Source organism: Leishmania infantum, chromosome 17 (assembly GCF_000002875.2).
Source record: "Leishmania infantum JPCM5 genome chromosome 17".
Taxonomy (NCBI): Eukaryota; Euglenozoa; class Kinetoplastea; order Trypanosomatida; family Trypanosomatidae; genus Leishmania; species Leishmania infantum.
In genome coordinates, this window is record NC_009401.2 from 447,894 (window position 1) to 474,812 (window position 26,919).

The window sequence follows — 26,919 nt, forward strand, 5'->3', positions numbered from 1 at the left end:
CATGCGCCTGCAATTCTGTGCGACTTACTGCTGCAGTGTGTGTGTGTGTGTCTTCCCTCCTCACACATGCACGATTCTTCACCGACCTCTTCCAGCATTCTATCCCATCCCTTCCCTTTCCATTCTTCACACACACACACACGCACACATCGTGCGAGCCTAGAGGTCTTGCCGCTTACACCACGGAAGAGCGAAAAAGGAACACAGCCGTACGGCACCCCGAAGCAGGACACAGGAAGAAGCACGTAGCGTACACGCGCAGCGTCGTGTGAAACACACACACACACACATACATCCGCCTTGCCTTCTCTGTCTCACGTCTCCGTCTTCTCTGTGGTCACCATGCAGCCACCGCCGAAGCCACTTTGCGACCTCAACGATACCTGGGAGGATGTCCTGACCGCCTTCAACGACTGTCTGAAGGGGGAGTCGACCTGGAGCTGCCACTGCCTCGACGGCATCGACAAGGAGGTCATCCTCTCCGCACCGGAGATCATGGACCCCAAGACGGACTCTGGCTTTAACTGCGAGGAGATTTACTCCCTTTCCCATCTCCTGAAGACGGAAGAGGTGCCCTCGGCGGCTACCGTGTCCACGGAGGCGGCGCTGCTGGATGTAATGGACTACATCCACGTCAAGGAGCTCACGTACCTGCAGGGGTACTCCCTCACACAGAGCTACCTGGACTTCCCCTACTTCCTGCGCATGGATCTTCTCAAGGAGCAGAACGGCACCCTGCACGCCTACTGCCGCGGCGTGCTGCGCTCCCTCGACTGCGTACTGCGCGCCGTCTTCTCCACTACGAACCGCAGCGAGGAGGAGTTCATGCTGGTGCCCCCGGAGCTGGACCGTCAGCCCGACTGCAGCGTGGACGAGATCCTGGCGGAGCTGGAGACAGCCGCGGCGAAGTCCTCGAGCCCCGCCGTGGCTGCCCGGCTGCGCTTCCGCAAGCACTTCCTCGCGGCCCTGTCGCTGCTTCTGGACTCGAAGAAGAGGTCGGATATTGAGGCGGCGTGCGACATCTGCCAAGAGGCCCTCGCGCTGCTGGAGAGCGGCCTCTACATCCGCTCCAGCGAGCCGGCGCCGGAGGCGAAGCTGCTACGCGCGAAGGAGATCGCCTACTGGGTCAGCGTCATCACTCCGACCAAGGCGCTGCCCGCAACGTCCTTTGCCGATGCCATGTCCGCCTACAAGCGCCTGCTGCAGCAATTGATGTCGTTCAAGACGCTTGTGAACATGGAGTCACTTGCCTGCATTGCGGACTTCATCGAGAACTTTGGCGCGCTGCAGCCGCTCCTGCCGGCGCGCTCGCTCTGCGCCGTCGTCCTGTTCAGCCGTGACCCCAACGAGTCGTTCCTTTACGGCGCCCCGCTGCATCGCCGCACGCTGGAGACACTGACGAGGAGGTACGGCGCCCCGCTCTATCAAAAAATCTTCGAGGCCGACGAGGCCATGGTTGACGGCGTCGTTGAGTACCGCGTAAAGTGCACGATGAACCGCCTGAAGGTGACGCCGGAGCAGCGAATGCTCCTGCGCCAGCAGACCATCGACTCGGTGCGGCGCTGGGTCATGGAGGTGAGCAAGCTGTATCTCGTCTTCCTGGAGACGATGCTGTGCAACCGCGGGCTGGCGCACCGGCGCATGATGAACACGATGGCGGACTTCATCCGCCTCCAGGAGCTGTCGTACACGACTGACCTCTCCGTCTTCCTCGCCAACATGCCTGGTGTCTCGAAAGAGCTGGAGGCGGAGTGCATCCGGTGCAGCACGGTACTGACGCTCTTCTCGAACGACTACGTGCTGCGCGCGATGGAACTCATTATGAGCTTCGAGGTGGAGCTCGACCTGCTGACGCAGGGAGAGCTGGTACCGGCAATATGGTACATCAACTTCGCGCAGCGCGCCCAGAAGGAAAACATGACGGCGCTGTGCTTGCAGAGCACGAACTTTATTCCCGCGACGCTGATCAACAAGCGCACCCACATTCCGGTGCACAACCTTGCCCTAACGACGCGCACGACGGGACAGATGGATCTCGCCCGCGACGGCCTGCTCGACGCGTGCTGCTCCCTCTCCGACGCCACCTATCTCTCTGCGTGCCTTATGGAGAGGAAGAACCTCATTGACCTTGCCAGTGCGCCGAAGGGCTCCCTCATCAGTGTGGAGAACATCTTCAACCACCGCCTGCTCCTCTGCTACGGCCAGCTGCGCAACCCGCCGCTGCGGTCGTACGAGCGCTGCATGAGCGCGAAGCCGTCGCTGGACGACGTGAGCAAGATCCCGATCTACGCCAAAAAGGCGGCCGAGGTGGCCAGCAACGCCGCCGAGAAGCTGAAGGCTGTCATGTCGAGCAGCGCCGTTGACGAGGTACGCAAGGCTGCCATTCGGCGCAATGCGGAGGGGCTGGAGAAGACGGCGCACATCGTGGCTGCCTCTCTCCGCGCCTTCTCGGCCGTTTGCGAGAACAGCGAGGAGCTGAAGGACTACTGCGCCGCAGTGGAGCGCCCCGGCTTGCCAAGCGCTCTGACCTTCACGTTCCGCAAGAGGAAGGAGACGGCCACTGCGTAGCTGCGAAGTTCGGAGCGTGTCCTAGTGGGTGCGTGCGTGGGTGCTTTAGTGCCAGTGTGGGCGTGTGCCAACTTCTCCAGCTTCCGTACCCCCTCCCTCCCTCCTTCCCTCGCTCGCTCTTTCCCTTGTTTATGTTTTCGTGTTGTCGTTCTCTGGTGCTCACCGTGTGTCATGTTACCTTAACTAATCAAACGTCTCGGCCCTCGAGTGTGTGCTGTGTGCGCGCGCCGGGTGAGGAAAGAGGGTGTGCGGTGCGTGTGATGTGTGTGCTGTGATATTGGGGCAGTGGCGGTCGGGAGGGTTTGGCGCTGTGCTTCACCCGTCTTAAGTGTTTGTGTTCTTGTATTCGTTTTTTTTTTCGTTAAGGAACAGCAACGTCACCACCAATAGCAGCAGCAGTGGAAGCAGCGGCAGCAGCAGCCGAATGCGGGCGAGCGTGTCGCGAGTCGGGCGACCATGAAGAAGGAGGGGGCGGGGGGGGCGGGAAAGGGCGGGAGGGGCGCTGAAGGACCTCTTCCCCCTCCCTCCCTCCCTCCGTCCTTCCCGTTGTTTTCTCTTTCTGCATCTCTTAAAGTTGAAACGAGAAAAAGTGTGTGCCGGGGGAGCCATCACAGAAACACACACACACACTTACACACAGAGCGTATGTGCGGAGTCAGGCATACCTCATCCTATCGCTGCTCCGCCCCGCCTTTGCCTCTCTCTGTCTCCCGGTTCGCGAATCAAAAGCTTCTATAGGTGTGGGAGTTGTACAGCGCCCACCAGTGGAGATGTACGAAGTAGGCAAGGGGCGCACACGCACGCTCAGGTGCGCGCCCCTGGTGCGGTGGTTGGTGCTCCCATCACCGTTCTTCACCTTCTGTTTCCTTCTCACTGTCTTCTCCATCTCCACATCGCTTCTCTGCATCCCCCCTCCTCCCCATACTGCTGGGCTGCAGTGGTTGGACAGCCCTATTGCTACGACCTCTTTATCGCGCTGTCTCATCAAGGGACACCGACGCGAATACGCCCAAACACCTCACGGATCATATGCGAGCAGACACACTCGAAATCATAGGCGGAGCTCGAAGCAAGTGACGACATCTTTTTAGGAGGAGCTAGCAAGCAATATGAGCGGGGTTCGAGTCGCTGCCTTTAGCAAATACTTCGCCATCGGCGCACTCTGCGCGGCTCTCGTGTGTGCGCGGCACAGTGCCTTCCTCGTTGCCGATGACTCGCTGCAGTTCCAGCGTGTCTGCACGAGCGTGGCGCGCTACGCGGATGAGGCTGCTGCGCTGGAGGAATATGTGGAGTCACAGGGGCTCTCTATCGCCAAGATCCAGTCGAAGATGAACCTCCCGTGGCCAGCGGCGGCCAAGTAAGGAGGGCCGTACAGGGGGAGGAGGAGGAGGAGGAAGGGTGTGCAGTAGGGTCGGTGGACAAGAGTGTGTGTGTGGGCTTGCCTGTCTCTTCTTGCCCTCTCTTACAACACCCCCCCTTCCCCTGCCACTTATATCCTCCGCATCACGGTCTATCACACACGCAAGAAATATCCACGCACAAGGGGCCATGCATGCGCTGGCAGCCGCATCGCAGGTCTCATACTTCCAGAAGACGACCCCGTTTGATGTGCACGGCTGCGAGGGCGGACGCGTGCCCCTTTTCATCGACAGAAGACGACAGCACTGAAAGCGATACAGACCAGGGCGCATGATCAGTGCCGCGATGGTGTGATGGCCACGTCCTTCTCCCCTCTTCCTCTATCGATGGCCTTCCCACGCCGCTTCCGGCGAGGCGGGTGGATGATGGAGGGACAGGAAACACAAGAAAAACAGAAGAAGCGCACGCTGTCGTGTGGAACAGCGTGCCGCGACTGGTGCTGCTACGTCTGCTGCGGCTGCACCACCTTCTTTCCAGGAACGTTTGCGATGTCCTCGCTGCCTTCATTCTTATTTTCGCCGCCTTCGTCCTCCTCTGTGCCCACTCCGACGCGGTTCCCCTTCGACACACACACGCACGCGCGCGCACACACACACACACGCGAATCATTACAACATGCGTCATGTCTGCGCACAAGTTGAGCAAAACGCTCCTCGCGTCAGCCGTCTACTTTCTAATACCGACCACCTCTTTGGCTTTCCCCGTCTCGTAGCAGGGCTGCCTTGGCGACATCATCATACCTATTCACCTATTCGTCTCTGGGAGTGTGAGCCCTCAACGAGTCGTCGCGCGCGCGTCTGCGATTTCAGCAGGGCGTCTCGTCGGCCTAAGGCAATCACACGCGCCTGTCCATGAATAATAACAAGGCGTCAGTGTGCACACGGACTCGAAGAGGGTGTACACTTCACATAACCCCATAGAGGAAGACCTCTAAGCAGGCGATCACCTACTGCGTTGCCAGGGCACGGACTCTCATCCATATAACGATATCGCATTGTGACCTTTCCTGTTGTTGTCAGCACCTTCCCTGTCGGTGCTGTGTCGACTGCCCGCTACGACTCACTGTGTGTGCGTATCTCCCTCTGTTGCTGCTCTTTGTTTTACGCGGTGTTGATCTTCTTTCCAGCTCCTCTTGGTCGTGGTCTTGTATGTCTTTCCTTCATTTTCTTGCCGTGCTTCTCAGCTGACGGGACCATCCAGTGTGCGCATGCACGGACGTGTGCCTGTGCCTGTGTGTGTGTTTTGCCCTTTGATAGCGTTTTCTTAGTTTGCTTCGCTCTCCCTTGTCTTGGCGTCCTCACGACTCAGCCGCTGTTGTTGGACCCGTCGCACACCGTCGTCGCCGTTATCTTCTCCTGCGGAGCACTGTGAAGAGTGCACGTGAGCAGCCCTTTCACAGTGCTGCGCGTCTCGCGTATGGTGGTCAACGGCAGGACGCTTTCCTCAGCACCGTCAACTGCCGATCGCTCGCCATCATGCCGTCGCGCCTTGCGCACATAACGACCCACTTCTTCAACCTCCCAGCTGCACAGGATGAGCCGACGTATGGCACCATGCGGCCAGCGCAGGAGCTGACGAGCTCCACCACGCTGGCCATGGGGGGCGCAACCGGCCATCGCACCACTGGCGGTCCACTGGACGGGTCCAGGCTGATGGCAGCCATGCGTCGCGGCGGCATAGCCAGCGGAGGGGGTCACATCTACGCAGCAGGTGCGACTGGGCGGCCCTCCTCTTCAGCTTCCTCCACCGTCGCCTTGACGCCGCTTCTGTCGCCTGCTTCACCTACGTCACCGGTGATCACGCGATGGCCGACCTTTTCGGTCTCACCTCGTAGCAGCGGCGGCGGGCCTCGAAGTTGGACTGCCCTCACCAAGGCGAGGCGAGCTCTCGAAGACAGCAGCCTTGGCTCCCCATCCTCACCGGTGCTGCCGAGCGCGGGGGCCGGCGCAGATGTCGTGGGCATCGAGGCGGCATTGCCGTCGTTGCCAACGTGGAGTGCCGACGCACGCGCCTGGCCTGCGAGCGCGGGAGCTGGAGTGGCTGGGAAGGAGGCGGCGAGCGGGGTGGCAGGCCTGGTCGGGTCGCGACACACTTCGCCGCGCATCGGCGCCGCTGGCCACCACAGCACTCTGCACAGCGCGACTGTGCCCATGTCGCCGACAGGGAAGCTTTCGCCTTCAAGCCGCTGGGGCCCTGCTGGCACCGCCGTGGGCCACGACCGCAGCACCGAGGGCATCTCGGCCGGAGCGAGCGGGCGAGGCGGTGACGGCGTCGGTGGCCAAGGAGGTCTGCACTCCACATTGGAGGATTCCGCGAGGACGCTGGTAACCGAGGCAGACGGCGACCTTCTAGTGCCACCGTTGATACACTTCGTCGAGGATGAGGAGGTGCTGCGGTATGTTGCTGAACTGCTGAACCGCCGTCGCGTTGACGAAGTCGCATCCGCTGTGGAGGCTGTCGAGCACGCGTCGGCAGAGGACCTCTCGGTGCCGACCAAGGGGCTCAGTCGCGCGGTTGTTCTTCAGCGTGACTATGTGCTTAGCGCTTCACAGAGCAAGTCCCTGCACGCGCTCATGATGCCGAGCAGTGGCGCGCAGAGCACGATGGGCCACCGCCGCGCATACCCTTCTACGCTCGTGTCTGCGAGTGATGCCACGAGAAACGCGATGAAAGGCGCGGTGGTCGGCGACGATGTTGGGGCTGCTGTGCAGGGGCGTGACCGCTCTCGTGCCGCCTCCCTCGGCCCGCAACTCCATTCAAGAGGCGAGGAGGAGGCCGCAGCAGCGACGATGAGATCGGCGAACACAGGCAGCGTTGACACGGGCTCGCCCACTTCCCCGTTAGCTGCAACTGCCTCCTCGTTGTATCTGACAGCTCTGACGAGGCCGCTGTGCGACACCGGCAGTAGCGGAGTGTACTTGAGCTGCACCAGCAGCGGCGATGCGGCGGCAAGCAATCACTCCACTGCCCAGCAGCGTAGCGGCAGGTCGCGCAGGTCTCTTGACGCAACGAAGTCAGGCGGCTCTGCCTCGGCCGCGGCTGCCTCGTCGGCCGCCACTGCAGCGTTGCGAAGGGCGGATAGCGCGTCAGAGGGGCGCACTGCCGCCGCCGATGCTGCGATGGCCTCCGCGCCGCCAATTGACCTGGAGGGCTTCTGTCTCGCCGTGCGCTACAACGTGTTCGCCAACTACCGGACCCTGCCCGTTCACTGCGCGCAGCGGTCTTATGAGCAGCTACCGGTGCGGTATCGCGCCGGGCTCGACGCGATTTCGGCCGACGTGCTTCAGCAGCAGCAGCACCGTGACCAGCAGCAGGGCAGTACCGATGCGGTCAGCGCCAGCGATGAGGTTGCCAATGTCGCGGTGTCGACGAGTGTCGGCAGCGGCGGCGCCGCAAACATGGGCCACCCTCGTGGCCGACGCTCCGAGGGGTCTTCGGCGGGCTTGTCAGCAGCCGCTCCAGGGGCTGCGGCCTACGTCGCAGAGGGTTGCCACGACTCCGTCACCTTCATTGGCATGGGGTACTACGGCGCTGGAGGTCGTGGCGGTGCATGGCCAGCCACCATGAACCTCTCCGGGAGCATCGGCGCAGCGTCGACGGCGACAACTCCAGCTGCGAGCCCCGGCTGGCTGAGCAGGGGCGGAAGCATGTGCCTCGACACGTCGGTGTTTCCTTCGCTTCCCTCGTGCTCTATGGAAGAGAGAGCGGCAGTGACGATCGCGTCGCCTGTGTCGGTCCCCACAACCTCTACACCAGGGGGCGCCGCTGCGCCCGTGCCGGCGGTCTCCCCACTGCCTTCGTCGTCGCCGACGTCTGCGGTGACCACCACGTCGGCCACAATAGGCGACGCAGCCGCAGGGGCAGGGCTTGTCTCCAGAGTGGCGCCGCTGCATCAAATCCAGCAGACCATTCAATCCTTCATCGCGCGTGGCGAGCGGGAGGTGGCGCTGCACTTTATAATGGCCACCGCCCCTTACCGCTTCTCTGGCACGACGGACAGCGACCGCGTACTTGCATTCTTCAACCAGATTCGCTTCTTCCTGCCGTCCCCGCGCTTCGGCATCGTCATGCTGGCGATGGATGCGTGGCGCTCCCTGTACCGGCCGAGCGTCGGAGCTGGGGCAGCGGACTGCACGCACATGACACTGGAGCTGCTGGCGCTGATCGAGACGTACCTATGCCATGGGCGCACGTACGCCGAGTACGTGTCAGGGTTGCTCATGCTGCGTGCGGTGTTGGCGCTTGCTATGGAAAACAGTACTCTTTGCAGTCGCACGGCGGCGGTGCTGCTGCAGCACCGGTCCCTGCTGCAGGGCCGCTTGCCCACCTTCCTGCTCGCGGTTTGGCTGATACTGATGGAGTTCTACACCATTGACGACACTCTGTTGCCACCACGACGGGTTTTGCGCGACCTCGCCGCCAACGCCATGCAGGACCTGTTCACGGTGGCATTGGAGCTGCACATGACGCTGCCGGTGCAGAACGTCGTCGCCAACGCCGTGAACGTCTTCTTCGCAGGCCCGCAGCCGCAGCCGCAACTCGGCCTCTCTCCACTCGTCGCTGCGTTCTCTGGTGGGGACGAGGTTTCGGTGGATGTGGGCCATCGTGGCGGTGCTGAGGCGAGCAACAGCAGCTCCGGCAATGCCAACGCCACGGCGGCGGCGGTGAAAGCCGCGCACTCCCTGTACTCAAACGCAGCAAGCAACGCCGGCAAGAGCGTTGACTCTGAAGCCGTGATGCTTCCTCTTCGCACTTTGGATGTGCCTGCTGCTGCTGTCGGTGCTGGTGTCGGCGTACGGGGAAGCGGGGCACCAGGATCAGGAGCTGCCCGAAGCCCGTCCCTTTCTCGGGCTACACCTAGCATCGGAAAAGCGGCTTCGGACGACACGGCGGACACCGCGGCGGCGCCATTGCCGCCGCATCGCGTGCCTGGGGCTGATGCGGCCTCGGCGGCGGCGTCCGCCTCTCTCTCTCGCGACCCAACCGAGAGCAGCCAGTCGGCAATGCGAACGAGAGTCGTCACACCAGCGTCACCGGCTCCACAGGCGCCAGCTTTCTCGTATCGCGCCGTCGCAAAGTCGATGTGGGTTTCTGTGAAGCGCGCAGCACGGCGCCTCGCCCATTCAACATCGGTGCCGTCGCCGTCACCAGCGCTGGCCATCGCTGCCGCCGTTGACGGCCGCAGCGACGCGGCTGAGGCTGCTAGCGCGACAAAAGATGCAATCGGTGGCACGCCTAGTTTGTTTTCTGCGCCGCCGGCTTTCGATCTACCTCGACGCATGGCGTCAGCGCGCACCATGGCCGCCAATAGACACCCGTCGCCGCCGCTGCTTGTTGAAGTTTTCGAGGACATTTTCCGTGAGTCGATGGAAGCTGACTTGTCAGAACACGCGGAGGCGGTTGCGCGATCGACGGGCAGTGTGCAGCAACAAGTGCCCCTCTACACAACCTCGGCAGCTGCCGGCAGTCGCTGGCTCGTACAGAGCAGCAGCTCACCTTCTTCCCAGGTTGCGCGACGGGTCGCTGTCACGAACGGTACCGCAGCCGGAGGTCGTGGCACCATGCTGTCCCCGTACCACGCGCTTCGGCAGTCCAGTGCAGCCGGCTCGCCACTGTTGCGTCCGGGGTCGTGGGCGCAGCGTCGACAACAGCGACGCAGCTTCAGCGTCACACCTGCAGCGGCCACGACGCTGGGGCTGGAGTCGTCGTCAGCGTTCAGCGACCCGCTGTGGGGCGACATTCCCTTCGATGGCACTGTGCCCAACCGAGACGCGCTCTGGACATTACCGCTGGCACACGCTCTCCGTGTGGCCGGCCGGCCACAGACATTGGAGGCCACCGTGGCGGCGTCGACGCTCACGCTGGGCGCGTTTCTGTGTGCGTGGCGAATTGCGGGTCTCTCCGACGAGACGGACTCTGCGGGGAGCCGCGCATCGCGGCATTCGAGCGGCATGGCTACGGCAACTGCGGCCTCACTTGGCGCCAACCCTACGGAGGTCTCCATCGTTCCATCCGGCGAGCCACCCCTGCCACTCTACTTCGGCCCTGCGTCTGGTGGAGCCGGAGCGGGCGACGCTGACCCATTCACGGAGGGTGTTGTCCTTCCGCTCTTGACGCCGGAAAACCTCGTCGCAGCTGCGGGCTCCGGCGTTCCGGCGGGCTGTCGCGACTCTCTTGTTGAGCCAGTCTCGCTGCCGTACCCGTCACCCGCGACGGGTAACTCGACGGCGATGCCACCTGGCGTTGGCGCTTCTAGTGGGGCCTTTGGGGTCTCTACAGGTGAGCCGGAGAAGCCGGTGCCGATGCTTCCGACAACGATTTCTGCGCTCGCCAGCCGCACCGGGGCGTCGCGGTGCCGCGGAAGGTTGCTGGCATCCACCGCCACCGATGCGGATCCGGAGTGGCAGAGCGTGGAGAGCGCTGCGACAAACGTGTACGTACCTCCTGTGGCTGGCGTGGCGCCCCCCATCGTGCGGGCTTCAGGCGCAGCGACGAGGGCGGCACGGGATGAAGTGTCGGCCGCCACGCCGGCTGTGTCTACCGACATGGCGGCACTGCTCGCGGTGCCACCATTGCCAGGGCCAAGAGTAAGTCCGTCGCTACATGTGGCACAGGGCGCAGTAGCCACAGCCGCAGCGGCCAGAAACGGGTTTGATAACACGAGTGCGGATCATGTGACACTAGCAGGACTGCCAGCAACTGCCGCCGCCGCTGTCGCAACGCCAGACGCAGCCTTCTCTCATAGCTTGGGCTGCGCGAACGAGATCATGCAGGGCGCAGCCGGTCTCGTAGGGTCAGCGACGGTGGCAGGCCGCCAGAGTGGACTCCCCGCTACCATCCCGACGTCGACGGGGGGCTTGTGCAGGGCGCGCGTCTTTCCCACCGCGGCGGCGGATGTCAGCGTCTCTGACGACTCACGCTCACAGGTGGGCGCGCGCGGCGCTAACGATACGGCGAGGCTCACGATGGCGGCGCCGAGGCCCGCTATGGGTACTGGTACTGCCGATGGCCGACCGAACGTGGCAGCAACAGTACCGCAGACGCCGTCCCTCTCTTTCTTCTTGCCCTCGTGGGCCGCGGCGCGAGTGATGGAGCGCTGCGTGCGTCCTTGCCGGGATGCCACCGGCCCTGCCACACTGTCCTCCACAGCAGACGGCGCGAGGGCGGCAACGAGGCATACAAGCGCCGTGGCGGTGACCAAGGAAGCAGAAATCCTCCTCAGCAGCGTAGTGCCAATCCTCTCCCAGTACTACGTGGACGCGCTCCCCGCCAGCGCCGTGACGGCGGCGACGCAAGTGCTCGTGAACCGTGCCATTCAATCAGTGAAGTCCCTCTCGCAGGGACTGCGTGATTGTAGTAGCCGCCTCGGCGCCAACAGTCGTGGCGGCGCACCTACCGAAACGACAGCGCGCGCAAGCTCAGGTGGCACCACTCTGCCCTCCTCGTCAGCGCCTCCCGAGTCTGACGTCGCGCCACGTGACTCAGACATGGGTGCCCCCCACAACGGCGCTGAGCCACCGGCATCATCACCGCGTGCGGCAGCGCCCACCGACACCGCCTCTGCTGCCACCACCGCCACCCCCTCTACACCATTCGCCTCACCGTTTTCAGCTTGGCCGGCAGAGGACAGCGCCCTCGTGGACGGAACAGAGTTGCTGAACGCGATTCTGTTCATGACGACGGTGGCGGAACGCTATCCTGCTGTGTATGAGCGCATGATAAATCAGAGGCTCTACCCGCTACTTCATCACATATTGCTGCTGCACAACGCCGCTGTCGAGGAACCGCAGCTGTGGCTCTCCATGCCCCTCTCCTCTGCGGCGGTGGCCGCACACTTCAACGTCGGTGACCGAGCGGCGGCGGTTCTGCCTGTGGCGCCGCAACAACAGCAGCAGTGCAACTCGCAGTCCGTAACCCCTCCCACTCCCATGGAGGGCGAGGCGGTCATCCAGCGAATGCGGCTGATCACCGCCCGGGCCATGTATCAGCGCCTCGCAATGCCGGCGCTGGTTCTCCTCTCGCACAACATGCCCGATGACGCGTGTGCGCGTCGGTGCTACCCACTGGTGGTGCGGCTGGCGCAGCTGGGACTGCGACGGCCTTTCTCGATGGCATCCGTCACCACGGCATTGTGCATCTGTGCCGTTTACCCGCCCCTCTCCCGCGTGTGCCAGTCCGAGCTGGTGCGGGCGATGGCCGTCGTACTGGCGACCCCAGATGACGGGCTTAGTGACGGAGACGACGATGGTGCCGACAACACGGCGGCGACAACGGCTTCGCGAGAGGCAGAGGCGGACGGCGTGAGGGTGACGCACCACTCTCGTCGAGTACCGCTGCAAGCCCGGCACGAAGATGAGCCGCGAGGCACTCGCGAGGAGGATGCCATTGCGAACAAGCCAGCTGGGCCGACTCGGGGTGCAGTGCTGTCGCCTAGACCTCTCCCAATGACCGCTGCGACAGCAGCGGTGTCTCAGGCATTGCTACCGAGGCCGTCCTCGCGTCGGGCTGCGCCAACCACGGCTGTCGCGGCCACCGGGAGCGCGGCTCATCCGATGTGGAGGAGCCGGCTGAACCTCCAGCTCTTTTTCCCTTTCTCAACAAACGTCGGGCACCTGCGCCTCTCTGCGGCATCGGTGCGGGCCGCGCGGCGCCGACAGGCAGCTCAGACCCGCCTCATCAAGCACCACTGCTTCCGCGCCATGAGCCTCTTCTACAGCAGCTGGGAGGGCACCACCCTCTTCTTCCTCGAGGTGTGCCTTCCATACTTGTGGCACCCCGATGCACAGCTGCGATTGGAATGTGTGCAGTGTTGCATGCGCTGGCTGCTGTCGGACTGCTGGCACTCCACGGATCAGACATTGCTGCATCACCATGCCGCCACGCCCACTGCCAGCGCGGGTGGTGTCGATGCAGCCCCGTCGACGGCGCTGACCTCGTTTCACGGTATCGTGACGGCCGCCGTTACCCGCGCTCCAGTGCGTGACCCGCGCACGACCGCGAACAGCGGCAGCAGCGCCAAGGGCGGCGTGCACGGGACGACCGCGCTGCGGTGCCTCACAACCCTTAGCACACCAGCGCCGACACAGGCTGGACAGGTGCGCGTGCCGTACCATGCGCCGCCCCGTCGGACCGCAGAGGCCCTTCGCAATGGTGTATCGTCGGGGTTCGACGAGGGAGCAGCAGCGGGGCCGGCAGTGCCTGCTGCCACAACGCGAGCACCGGCGATGTCGATCTGCACGGTGCAGCATCACGGACGCACGCACGTCAACGCCCTGCGAGAGGTGGTGCACCACTTAGTGGAGCTGGCCGTCTGCGACCCGGAGCCGCTCATTCGGAAGTGCGCACTGGAGAGTCTCTCGCCGGAGACCTATCCTCTGCTGTACCCCCACGAGCCATTCGTGCACCAGCTGTTCACGGTGCTGTGGGACAGTCATATGCCGAATCGAAGCAGAGCAGCACAGCTGCTCTGCGCTCTGGCGCCGCTGAACCCGTCCTCTATCTTCCCCCGCCTCCGCCAGGTGCTGGTCCGATACACAGAGGACTTGACGAATAGCATCGCGCGGCTGGCAGCCCCTTCCTTGCCTGCAAAGTCGACCTCAGCGCCCCTTTCAGTCGCACCACCCGGGCACATCCACGAGGACGCGCTCTTTGTGTTGTTCCAGATCGCGTCTCGGCTGAAGCAATCAACGCATCTCTACTTGCCGCAACTTCTGTCGATTGTGTCTTCGGTACTGCGCAGCGTGTCGTCGCCGCGCGGATCGGTGCTGCAGGCGTTGCATTTCCTCGTTGCCTTGCGGGAGGATAGCACCGAGGAGCAGTCAGCACTCTTCGCTCCCTTTTTCGACCTCGTTGCGCAGCAGCTGATCGACGGCGACGGCGACACCGCACGCCTGCTGGCGACGGTGGCAGCACTGCAGAGCTTGCTGCAGCAGTTCAGTGGCTCGGCGCACTCCTCATCGAAGACCCTGCCGATGGTGGTCGAGCGCCTGCACTCGCTACTGTACCGCAAGCCATCCGTTGTGACGGAGTTTGCCATGGCTGTGCTGCAGCTACTGGGCACAATCAGTAGCATCGAGCCGTGGGACTCCGAAGCGGCGCCGCGCGCACCGGCGCTACTGCGACGACCGCAGAACCGCTACGCCTTGCCGCCGCTCTCCTCGTCGGCTGGCGTGCTAGGTCGCGGCAGGGCAGTGCGCTCAAGGTGGCTCGACAGAGATGAGAGGGCGGACAGCGCTGCAGAGGCACTTGCGCAGTTGCAGAAGGCTGACCGCTTCGCTCCGTTCACGGCGCGCGCGTGGTGCGATACGGTTCTGCGCGCGCTGATGCGCACCGTTTCTGAATACGTGAATGGGACGATGAGCCAGACGCAGGGAGGTCTGTGCACGTGCCTCGCCGCCATCATGAACATCTTGACCAACACCGTGGCTATTCATCATCTGGAGCTGTACCTGCCGACGGTGCTTACGCTCGTGATCGACCTCCTCGAGAAGCGGCAGACACGGTGGCGCAACGTCGAGACAGCGTATCAGTCGGCGGTGGGGCCTGCAGAGGCAGGTAAGATCAACGACTCCTCGGAGGCGATACGGCAGCTCTTCCTGCGGAGACTGTTTGACCTGGTTCTTGCCGCCGGTCGCCGTATTGGTCCGATGTACCCGCTGCTGAATGTTTTTCTGCGCCGCAGCTGGAAGACAATGTCACCGCGCGGCATTGTACAGTGCTGTGAGGTGCTTGATGCCCTGTGCTGGGCAGTGCCGGACTTGCTGCGCGACGACTGCGACGTGTGGATCCCGTCGCTACTGGAGGCACTGATTCAGTACGACGCGCTGGTGGTGACGCACCGTCGCGCACACGAGGGGGTGCCAGACAGCGCGCCTGCTGCCGCCAACACGTCGACAGGAGCCGCGGCCACCGGCACAGCCGCCGGCACTGCTGTTACGCCTACAGAGAGTGAAGAGACCCCAGCAGCGCCGGCCAGCACATCGCGGAACTTCTCGGCTTCGGCGAATCGTATGAGTCCTGCCCGACATGGGAGCGTCGCTGCGGATGCGAACGACAGCAGCAGCAGCCCGCTGAAAAAGCCGCATAAACTACCACAATCCCTGCACAGAGCGGCAGCTGCTGACGGTACCGAGGAGGCTCCGTGGGAGCAGCAGCTGAAGCTTGTCTATCAAGCCTTGACCCTGTGCTTGACATCGCTGCAGCCGCTAGTGCCTCCGCTGGCAAAGCGGTTCGTTGCGGTAAGCCTGTCGGAGTGCCTGAAATCGTCACACGTGCCACGCGGCGAAGCAGTGCGACGCACCGCAGCGCCCCCAGCAGCGGCCGGACCGACGGATGGCCGCACGGAGCAGGGCAGCGGCTTCGATGCGGACTACAGCGCCACGCTCGCCACATCGACGCGCTCATCGCTGCAGAGTCTTTGGCCAGCCGCCGGCGCCACGACGGCGTCAGCCGTTTTCGATCTGATGGCGGACCCGCACGAGGAGCTCATCTCCTTCCTGAACGCGTGTGTCTGCCGGCCTCTGCTGGAGTACATGGTGCACAGCAACCTCTCCTCTGTCTCCATGAAGCTGGTCAAAAACCTGCTGTCACGTTTGGAGTCGCTGAGCGCCGTGCACGAAGAGGCGCTGCAGCGCTTGTGGGGCGCCATGAGCCGGCGCACCGCGTCGCTGCTGTCGCAGCCCGAAAGCAGCCGCGGCCTATCCTGGATGCCGGATGCGGCGAGCGGCACTGCCACCTGTCCCGATGGCAGCGTTGGCTCGCTGGCCGCGCCGGCGCGCGCACAGCTGGAGGTGAAGCTACGCGAGGCGCGAGAGCTGCTGCATCTGCAGCGTGCGCGGCAGCACGAGGAGGGCGGTGGCTCGGCCAACGCCAGCGGTTGCGGTGCCGGTGCCTTCTCCTCGCTCGCCGCCTTCTACGCAGCGCCGCGATCGGCGAGTGAGGCGCTGTGGTTCAACAACGCTGCGCTCAGTCGCATGTGGGTGCAGAGCGCCGACCGCGCGGTGACGGTGCGGCGCTACTTTCCTTTCGACGCGGTGCACACCTCCTGGGAGACCGAGGGAGAAGTCCAGCTGCTCGGGTGTCTTCTTGTGTCGGCTGCGTGGCACCACCCACCCTCAACGACCGCGTTCGCGACGACGCTGCACACGTACTTTGCGCAGCGCTTCGGCCCTGACAGCGTTGCGGTGGCGTACGTGCGCTGTATATGCTCCAGCTACTATAATTTGTGCATGCCACTCGCGTCTGCGCATGACGAGATGGCGGTTAAGTGGGCTGAGCAACAGCAGCAGCGAGTTGCAACCGCAGGCTCTGGCAGCGACGCCGGCGCTGAGAGCGACACCTCGCTCACCACCGCGACGCGGTCGGCTGTGATGCGCGGCCCCGGGTTCTATGATGCCGCTGGCCAGGTCACGCGAGAGGGCAGTGCCGACATCATTCTCCGTCATTTGAGTTCTCCTGTGGCCCAAACAGCTGTGGCAACGGCGCCTGCGAGGAGGAACGCCGCCGCCTCGCCGAGAGGCGGTGCCGCATTGTCGGGATCGTCTGGTATGGGCAGTCGCGCCGTCAGTTGGGAGGAGGACGCGCCGGCGCCTGCCATCACGGGAGGTGAAGGCACATCCGCGCCCTCCTCTGCCGCTGCGACAGCGTTCGTTGGTGCATCGGGGACACGCGCGACGACTCGATGGGCCCAGGGCAACAGCGTGGCGGCCTCGCTAGGCTCGGTCCTGACCACCACCGCCATCGTGTGCGGAGACAGCACGAACGACATGGCGTTGGCGCGTCCCATGACGGCGTACCCGAGCATGGAACGCCTTGACAGCAGCAGCGACGGACGGCGTTCAGCTGAGATGAACACGACAGTGCGCTTCTCCGACCATGACGAGGATCAGGACGGCAACGGGCGCACGTGGGCGGATTCGCACTACGCACACCACACGAGGAGCGGCAATGGTGGTAGCGCGATGCCACACCGGCCGCACATAAGCTACCAGCAGCTAAATGCGAACCAGCTCCATCAACTGCAGTACCCGTTGCCGACCAGGACAGCCACCTCGACACCCTTCTGCGGCCCCAACTCCCTCCCTCGCACTATCACGGCACACAGCACCAATGGCGCAGATACGTCGCCGTCAACGACGCATAACCACAGCCCCACCATAGCCACCCTGGCTATCCCCGTCGAGGCGGGGGCCGGCGGCTCCTTGGATAACTACGTGAATGCCTCAGCACCCGTGGGCGTGTCTGGCCTCCGCAGCGGAAGCGGCAGTGGCTCCTCGTTCTATCCTGGAAGTTTTTTTACCAGCGCCGTCGTCACAGAGGGGCGAACCGGCTGCGATGCTGGTGCATGCAGTGGCGTCGTGAACAGCAGCCCTCATCGCCATCACCCACACGCCTCGCTCGGCGCGGGTGATGGGGGGTCGTCAGCAGACGCGGAGTCGGTCTACGGCCGTGGTAGCAGCGAGGCCGTGCCGCCTGCGCACGCGTCGGTCGGTGGCGGCACTGGGGCACACCTCACGACCCCCATATGCCGACCCTTTCAGCTGCCCCATCCGCAGCTGTTCCCGGCAGGACAGTCGTACGGCCCCTACCCCATCAGCAGCAGAGCCTCGCCGAATGTGAACCTTGGCCAGCAGCCAGCGGCTTCACCGTCAGGCAGTGCGGGGATGCTTTCACTCGGTTCTTTCACCGCCGCCTCAGTCGACTACCCCCGGGGCTTTCTGGGACTTTCCGCTTTGGCCTTCAGCCCTGTCGGTGGTGCTGGTGGAGGCGCACATGGAGCGGCTGGTGGGCCCGGCGGCATACCGCCACGATGGCGCTTCGCGTCGATCGCGGCGTCTGTCACTGCCGACGATGTGGCGTCTCCAAACAGCTTTACGATGCCGCCGGCTGGTGGTGGTGTCGGTGGCGCTACCCTTTCTTTCACTGTGGCCTCCCATGATGCCGCAGCGGTGCAGCAGCAAGCATGTCGGCGACTGTCGCCCCTCGTCTCCCATCCGCCTCTGCATCACCACCTGTCGTGTGGGACAATGACGCCAGCCACGGCAACTATGCGGAGCCGCGGCGGCTCAGGCAACGACTTGAGCGGGTACCAGCTCCAGCCGCCGCCGGTGCAGCACGCGCAGAAGCAGCCGCCTCCCGCGCTTCTCTCTCCCGAGGCGAGCGCCACCTCGGCTGCGACTTGGACAGCCGCAGCCGGCGCGGTGCGTTCGACGGCGACCACGGCGACAGGTACTCCGCCGCTGAGAGCAGAGACGCGCATCTTCACATCGGCCGTGCAGTCGCCATCTGCAACTACGCAGATGGACCACGACGGCTCAACGTCTCCGGCTGCGGAAGCTGCTTCTGGTAGGCTTGGGAAGGAAGCAGCGACGTCGCCGTGTGTGGCGAGAGAGATGTCGGAAGCGTGTGCAGCTTTTGCATCGGCGCACGAGGCCGGCGAGGTGGCGCACAATAACTCGCTCATTGCTTACTTCGAGCTTCATCGATCTATTTCCGGGCACGGCTGGCGCTCGTGGTGGGAGCAGTTCTGTCTTTACTTGTTGCAATGCAGTCCGGACTACTGCATTCAGGCCTGCGAGCCCTTTGCGCGGCAGCACCACATCGCCTTCTCGTACTCGGAGCTGCTGCCCTTGGCTCTCTTGTCAACGCTTCCGTCCTGCACCGTGGCCGAGCTCGTCGCGTGGCTTCGGGCGCTGCGCGACTTCTACGCCTTCCACACCGATCCTAGCGCTCCTGTGCCGCAGCAGGTCGCCTCCGGGGTGGCCCGCGTCGCACACGATATCCGCCTTTACCACCGCACATTCTTCCCACCAGAGGTGGTGTCGCGAGTCGTGGATGTGTGGCTGCCGGAAAGTGTCGTGGCGGAGCTCGCGAATCGCTCGCTCAACCCCCCGTTGCGCATCCTATACCTGGAGCAGGACCTGACCCGCTTCTTCTCCTGGGGATGTACGGCACTGCTCATGGTATCTGCCGATGACGTGGCGAGCGCGTTGGAGCGGACGCTATTCGTGCAAGACCCGCGCTTTCAGCAGTGGCTGAGTGCGGCGGCGGCGACGGCATCAGAGATGCGGAGCAGAGGCAGGGCGGTAGCCCGTTCTCCAGGACGGCGGCGTCGCAGCTGCAAAGCTGTGATGAGGTTGGCGGCAGCGGTCGCTAAGTCGTCGTCGTCGATCATCGACACCCTAACTCCGTCAGCGCTGGAGCTGCTTGGCTTCCACCGCGCAGCCGCGCTCGAGTATGTGCGAATGTACGAGGAACAGCAGCTGAGCGAGCGCCGTGACAGCCGCCGCGGTGCGGCAGCGGAAGAGGATGAGGCTGCACAGTTTAGTCCAGGGCCAACATCGAAGGACACGGCGACTCGGCACCACTCAAGCGCCGCTGCTGCTCGGTTGATCGTCGGGGCGATGCGCTGCCACATCTGCCTGTGCGACTTCGAGGCGGTGCTGCGGCTCTGGGAGGCCGTTAAGGGCAGGGGCGCTGCCGACGCGACCACATCGATGGCAAGCTCTTCCCCGTCTGCAGACGCTTGCAGTGAGGCGTCCGACGGCGACAGCGGCTCGGCCGTGGTGTGGGATGGCTGCAGGCGGGCTAGCTCGTGTGTGCTGAGTCCCGAGACAGCGCGGTATGTGGTGATGTCTGCCCAGGCTCTTTCTCGGTGGGACTACGTGCAGGAAGCCGCCCACTACGCCTTTGGTCGAGGAAGCGCTGGTGGGCTTTCCTGGACCGCCAGCGCGCCGCAAGAAGCGCAGGGACACACGCCCAAGTCGGGCGGGCCTGCTGCAAATTCTGCCGTGACACCACAGATGCAGCGGCTGCAGCAGCCACCAGGCAGCCCTCGCTGGGCGGAGGATGTGGAAGAGGAAGGGCACGCCCAACAATTCCTGGACGAAGTGTTCTCGTCAGGCTTGCCGTCCGTCATGGGTGTCACGGTCGATCACCGGGCGGCCGATCACACCCGCGAGTCGCTCCTGCAGCGGCAGATGGAGGTGTTCGTTGGCGCGGCGCTCGTGGCGGCGCACGATTACGACGGCGCGAAGCGGGCCTTGACAGCCGTCCGCGACGGACTACGTGACTCCTACGCTGTGTTCCACAGCGATAACGATCGCGTGAAGCTTGAGTGGAGCAGCATCTTCCAACAGCTTTCCGACTTGGAGGAGGGCATGCATGCGCTTGAGCAGGTGCCCGCAGCCCAGGAGGGGGTGGCCGCCGTGCCGACAAGCACGGAGAGCGGTGGCACGTCCGCGGCGTGGTCAGGCGCGAGATTGCCAGCTCTGGATCGCGAGATCAACGGCAAGCTCTTTCCCGAGGTGACGGTGCGGCGTCTGCGCAACATCACGTGCCGGCCGGTTTCAGCCACCACCACGATCCTGCAGCTCTTCATGATCATTGCCGTCCGCAGCGCCATCGCCCCTGTCACCTGGCAGCTTGACAACGTCCTCGCCTTGGGGGAGAGGCTCGAGAAGGCGGGCCAGCCCATGCGCGCTGTGCAAGTGCTGCACCATTACGCCCATCTGCCTGTCGTCGCCACGTCTTTTACGGCCACGGCGATGGAGTTCAAGCAGCAGCTGAATCTCGAGATGCTGCGCCGTCTGATTCGCAACTTGTCTAGCGAGGAGGACCTGCGCGAAGTGTACGCCTGTGTGCAGACAGCGCTGCGGAACGACCTGTGGCTGGCGCGCCGCGCCGCTACGCGGCGGATGAGTGCGGTATCGCCAACCTCCTCATTTTCGGCGTCACCGTCTGCCGCAGCTGCGTTGTCGTCGTGGCCGTTGCGGAACCAGCTTGCGATGGATGCTGCTGCCCCGCGTGGTTCCATGCTCACCGCACAGGAGCTCGGCCCGTCGCTGTCGCACTACCAGGTGGATCTACTGCTTCTCAATGTCGCATGCAGGCGTCGCCTGGCCCATGTGCTGCTGCATCGTGCGCCGCTTGCACACCGGCCCTCACCGGTTGCTGTCACTTCGGCCACGTCGGGCGCGTCTGCGCCGCTCGCGGACGCGACAGTGTCCAACTCGGCACCGTCGTGGACTTCGGACGCGGTGCGGCACCCCACCAACATGTTCTCACTTCCCATGGACGTTGATAGGACGCTTCGCCGTGTCGCTACGGATGTCGTAGAGGACGAGAAGGCCACCCGCACAGATTCCCATTCGCCGGCCAGCTCGTCCATCACGCACCAGCCCAGCGACTTTCCAGCTACGACTGCGGCTCCGTTGTCCGCCCGGAGCGGCGCTGGCTCAACAGCAGCAGCAACGAACTGCACCGGTGACGGTGCAAGCTGTCGTCATGACTCTGCAGAGAGCGGGCGCGTGGGCAGAAGTGACACTTCACCGGCGCGGGAGCGGCGCGCCAAGATGGACGAGGCGGCCGCTACCGCGATGGAGGAGCCCGTGGAGGCGAAGGAGGAAGGCATTCTCTCGCTCGAAAGCGTTACAGGGAAGACAGCGATGTTTGCTGAGTACTACCTGCTCGAGCAAGCTGTCGCGGTCACCTGCTACGTGCCATCCGTATGGAGAGAGTTCGGGCTCGTCTTGTTTGATGTCTGTATGGCCATTCACGCGGAGTGGAGGTCGACAGGGGACGAGGAGACGAAGCAGAACTTCCTGGCACAGTCGGCCAAGGCGATTCACGGTCTGCAGCGTGCAGCGCAGCTCTGGCGCAGCCAGTCAGAGTCGGTCTTCAGCCGCGGTATCGGCCCCTTCCCTGCCACGATGCTGCGTCGCCACGGGCATGCACGAACGGCGTTGCCATCGGCCCACCTGCTCTTAAAGGCGCTGCACTTGGCAGTCACGTGCGAGGTCATTGTGCAGGACGACGCGCGGGCTGCTGCAGCCAGCGCCACTGAAGCAACAACAGCGGCGGCCGCCGCCGCAGCGGTGGTGGTGACTCCCAGCCTGTCGCCTGCTCCGTTCTCTGCATCTTCGCCGGCGCCGCGGCCGTCCTCTTTGGGAGCCGGCAGCGAGACTGCGAACGACGCGGAGGAGGCGGAGGTGGCAAGCGGCACCGGCGGTGGCGGTCGCACGTGTAGCGCGTTCACGACTCCACGGTCGTTGTCTGCGAGCCAGCGCACAGAGCAGCCTCGCGCGGGAGCGTGTGAAGCTGGGACGACAGAGGGGACGGAGACGGAGAACAGTAGGGACCCGACGACCATCGAGAACAGTGCCGACACCACAGTGCAGCCTTCTCCACATTCGGCCTCGCAGCCGCAGCCGGCCGCTGCTGCCGCCGTTACCGAGCAACAGGGTGGCTTTGCCTGCCTCGACTTTTCTGCCGCCTCGTACCTGCAGTGGGCTGCCGTCGCTCCGTTCCTGCTTGCGGCCGCTACCCGTCACCACAGCCTGTACGCGGCATTGCGGGACATGTGCGTGCAGTCGCGCGACATGCTGCGCCAGCTGGTGTTCCCCCTCATTGCAATGTTTGAGCATGGGTATGGGACGATGCTTGCGCAGCCGGCCGGCCACCCTCGCTATCACAGAGCTTCCACTGCTGAGGAGGCGCCTGCGGCGACAGCTTCGCGTCACCTCACCAGCACTTTTGTTGCTGCGGGGAGTGGAGGGCAGGAGGGTGGGCGGCGACAGCAGCAGCGGAAGGGACTCAAACCTTCCGCGCGCGTGTTTGAGGGCGAGGACGGCGACGAGCACGTCAGTGGCGTCAGCTGCTCCAACTCCACCGAGGCGCCGTCGCTGTTGGAGCACCCGGGGATGGCAGAGGGCGACACCAGCGATGCCGGTCTGATCGCGAAGCGCGCGGCACGGACGTCGGCCATAGAAGTGACAGGCAGGTGGCACAAAGGGGGGCGCAGAGTTCCCCGCGCGGCGCTGACGATGCCATTGCTGCCCACCCGCGCCGGCACCGCCGATGGTGAGGCGGCAACGCTCGGTGGCCCAACCGCGTCGTATACGGTGTCGGCGCCACACCGCCTCATGTCTCCGCTGGAGGAGTCGGAGCGGGAGGTTTACTCGTCGCTGCTAGCCGACATAGCAGCCGCCAGCCTTGGCCATCGGCGACTCATCCACGAGGCCATGCAGATGCGCACCTTTGTGCAGGGGCTGTGGGAGGTGCCGAAAGCGGCTTCGCAAAGGCGCAACTCGTTGAGAGCAGCGATGAGGCAGGACGGCATGGACGCATCGTTGGCGTCGTCGGGTGTCGTCGAGGGAGCACCGCCTCCAACACAGCGTCCACGCGAGGCGGCGTCTAGTGGAGCTGCGTCGCATGGGACCACCAGGGCCAAGGGCGCTGCCTCGGGCTTCGTCGCCATCGACGACGCCGGCGGCATGCACGGAGAGATGGAGCTGCTCTTGGACGGCTTCTGTCCCTTGCCGGCGCCACTGTGGCTGCTTCCCAGCGTGTTTGGGGTGGGGATGACGGCAGGGGACGCTGGCGGTAGCAGCGCTCACAACAACACCGGCGGTGATGAAGGTGCGAGGGCCGGAAAAGCCCACTCCGGCGGCGTCGGACCCGGGCCGGATGCAGCTACTCTTGGCCGTCCGCACGGCGGCCAATCAGCCGGGCCGACCTCACCTGCTTCCACTGCGCCTGCCACACGGACGGCTGGATACTGCGGTGCGCGAGTGGACGATGGAGGCGGCGGCGTGGCAGGGCTGCCTCGGCCGTCTGCGGCCAGCCTGCCGGCTTCCGCAACACCTGCACACGACCAGCGGGCCGCGCATAGCACCACAACGTCCGCTGTCAGCTTCGCACCCGCGACGGTGCCCACGATAATGCATGTGCGAAGGTACGCCGTCCTGAAACCGGCCCCGCACCACCAGTGCGAGGAGGTCATCTTTGTAATGCTGTCGGACGGCTTGGTGTGTCGCTTCCGCCACGCGGCCCCGGCGGCGACTACCAAGAGCGGAGAGGCCCTCGGCGCGTGTGAGCCACCACACGGCGCAACGGACTGTGCTAGCGTGCAGCTGGGCCAGTCGAGGAAAAGCGGTGCTGCCTCGGTTGGCGCTGGTGCGAAGGGTGCCCCAACCGCCAGCGGAAACTCCGGGGCAGACCGATACCTGCTTCCCTGCGCCTTGATGGAGCAGATCGCCTCCCTGCTCCTCAGTCACCTTCCCTTGACACATCTGCAGCGACCGTTTGTGCTGCCTCTTGCGGTGCAGGATTACATGACGATGCTGCCAGAGCACAGAACGTCGCCGCTCATCCTCGGCGCAGCAACAGCTGCGTCAGTGCGGTCGGACGATCCACAGGGATGGCGACATGACATGGCGCTGCTCACCGGTCCGTCAAGTGGCAGCTCCGCTGCTGCGCTCCGCACCGCAACACAGCTGCTGGCCTGGTCGTCTGACGCGACTCGCACGCCGCCGTCGCTGTATCACCTCATGGACGACTACACGGTGCACCTCCGCGTCCGAGAGATGGCTTTGGCGGCGCAGGAGGCGGTGGAGGCCTACCCCGCACTCGACCTCGACGCAATGCAGATTGCCGCAGAGACGGGCCGGCGCCCTGGCGTATCGGCGGACAACGCCTACCCATTCAACTGGGCCTACGGCTATCCGGCGAGCGCCCCGCCAACGGACGAGGCGGCGGCCGCGCTGACAAGCTCACACAGGTACCGCGACCTCGTACAGCGGCGCCGCATGAACGAGGGGCGCTTTGACCAGCTTGTCGCCGCAGCCTACGATGACGGCTGCGTTGGGCCACTCATCACGTTCCTTCAAGGCATGCTCGCCGCCCGACCGCCGCCGCCGCCTTCGCCGTCGCCGCCAGCGCCAGCAACGCAAACTGGAGCGGCAGCACTCACCAACACGGCAAGCACCACGGCGACGACGACATCGCCTTTTTCTGCCTCCTCTTCCGCGCCAGCGCCGCAGCCTTTCCGCTCGCCAGAGGAGACGTTCTCGATGCAGCAGCGCCTCTACGCGTACGCGGCCGTGCTGCCGCGCACAGAGGCGCACTTGCGCAATGTCCTGGCAGCTGTTTCAGCCGTTGCCGCAGGCGGCGAGGACAACGTGACGAAGGAATCATCGACGCCCTCGTCTTCATCGTCGCCGCTGTCGCCTGCCGTGTCGCCGGTCCTCAACACGAAGAAGCGGCATTACGGTCACCGACAGGCCTTCACTGCCACACAAGCCACTCCCCTCTCGGCGCGTGAGCTGCAGGCTTGCCGGCTCGCTCTTTTCCGCTTGGAGAGCGCTCGCTGCAGGTTTGCCTTGAACGACGCATTCAGCGCCGACAGCAGCAATGCGAGTCACTGGCTCGAGGCGCGCCGCACGTATGCGAAGGAGCTGTCCGAGTGGAGCGTCATGGAGTACCTCCTTGACGTACACACGCGCGAGTGTGGCACGGTGCTCGTGAACACATACGATGGCCATGTCGCGGTGCATGCCCTGGGGCGGTACTGCCTTCAGCCGCCGCCACGGCAGAGTCGCGGCGCGTGCGTGAAAGAAGCAGCGATGTGCGCAGCTGACATCGCCCCCCTTATCGTGAGCCCGTTCCCGACGCATGATGCAACGCTGTTCCGCTTGACCCCGGTGCTGGTGGCTGGCCTCCCCTTGCAGAGCGCCCACGCCGCCTTCCAGTACCACGCCAGTTCCGTACTCTACGAGATATTTCAGTACGTGCGCGATTTGACCGGCATTGCCACCTACGGAGTCGACTGCGTGACGGCGTTCGCGCACGCTGCGGCGGCACCTCATGCAGCCCCTTCGCCCTCGTTGCACACCTCCTCGACAGACACGCCGCTGTCGACGTGCAGATCGTCGGATTTCTCTGTAAACGCGAGCGGCGACTTGAGTGCTGCTTTGCCGAGTCGTCGTGCAGCACTGCGACCAGAGGGCAACCGTGCATCCACATCGGGATCGGTGAACGCCGGTGCCGCCCTGGAAGACGCCCCAGAGCCGAGCACTGCAGCGGCGCCACGACGTGCCGGAACAAAGGTCGCTGTTGCATCGACAAAGAGGCAGCGCGAGGCCCCCCCGCCGCTCGAGTATCTGGTCAGCGTCCCCGCGACCGTGGCCTCCACCGCGCCCTCTTCCGCTTTCGGTGCTCCCCCTGCGCGTGGCGTGGCGCCGCGCCATCCGAACTCGCCGCTCGACGATGCCGCCGATGCTTCAACGCTGCCTCTGCCGCCGCGCTGCTTTGACTCTAGCTCCTTCCGATTGAAGCTATCATACGATGCGCTGTTCGCCCTGCACGAAGAGGCTGAGCGCAGCGGGCGGGCAACCATGCTGCGCTTGCTACGCAGCCAGCGGGAGGCTACGGAAGCGCAGTGGCTGCACGTGACGCCGACAAGTCCGTCCCGGGACGGAGACGACGGCAACGCCGTGGAGACAAAGCCGTCAGCCGCGAGCCACGGTGCGACGGGGGCAAAGGTGGGCAGGACTCTGCCGTCGCCGCTGTCGAATGCGGCCGACGACGACGACGACGGCGCCCCGCGCCCGACGTCTGCGTTTGACTTGGCTGCTGCTATGATCACGGCGGCCACGGATGAGGAGAACCTGCTCGGAGTCGATGGCTTATGCCCTCACACGTGGCGGCGGTGGGCACCGCACTGGTAGCGCATTTTGCATGCGCGATGGGGACGAGGCCTCTTGTGTTTTTTTTTTCTTGCTGCTGTGTTTCTGTACATGTGCCTGTATTTCTCACGACAGCAGTGCTGCAGTCTGCACCTCCATGCGTGTATCCACGCATGTCAGCGCGAGCTTCGCGAGGCTGAGGAAATGAACGCAAACCACAAGCGGCGACGAGGTCGGCATCAACCTTCTCTTCCACTCTCCTTCTCCTGCCCTCGTTACACTGCAGCGGCGCCGACGCACGACACGAGGACGCAGAGACCAGCGAGACGGCTCAGCAGCTCGCTCGCGCCGCCGCTGGGGACGCTCTCCCCCGCCGACGCTCGGCATTGCGGAGCCCTTATGCCCTCCATTTGTTGCGTTTGTGGATTACCCGCGTCTCTTGCACGCTCCCTTCCTGCCCCCATCTCCC

At 64.4% G+C, this 26,919-nt stretch overlaps 2 protein-coding genes across 2 annotated transcripts; both read left to right on the top strand.

The window, feature by feature from the left end:
• Window positions 1–342: 342 nt before the first annotated feature.
• LINJ_17_1080 (conserved hypothetical protein) lies at window positions 343–2,568 on the top strand (the record flags this gene model as incomplete). Its single annotated transcript, XM_001464729.1, has 1 exon — window positions 343–2,568. One exon carries the CDS (start codon window positions 343–345, stop codon window positions 2,566–2,568), a length of 2,226 nt encoding a protein of 741 aa, XP_001464766.1.
• A 2,894-nt stretch (window positions 2,569–5,462) lies between these two features.
• On the top strand, window positions 5,463–26,492 carry LINJ_17_1090 (conserved hypothetical protein; the record flags this gene model as incomplete). Its single annotated transcript, XM_001464730.2, has 1 exon — window positions 5,463–26,492. One exon carries the CDS (start codon window positions 5,463–5,465, stop codon window positions 26,490–26,492), a length of 21,030 nt encoding a protein of 7,009 aa, XP_001464767.2.
• Window positions 26,493–26,919: the final 427 nt, after the last annotated feature.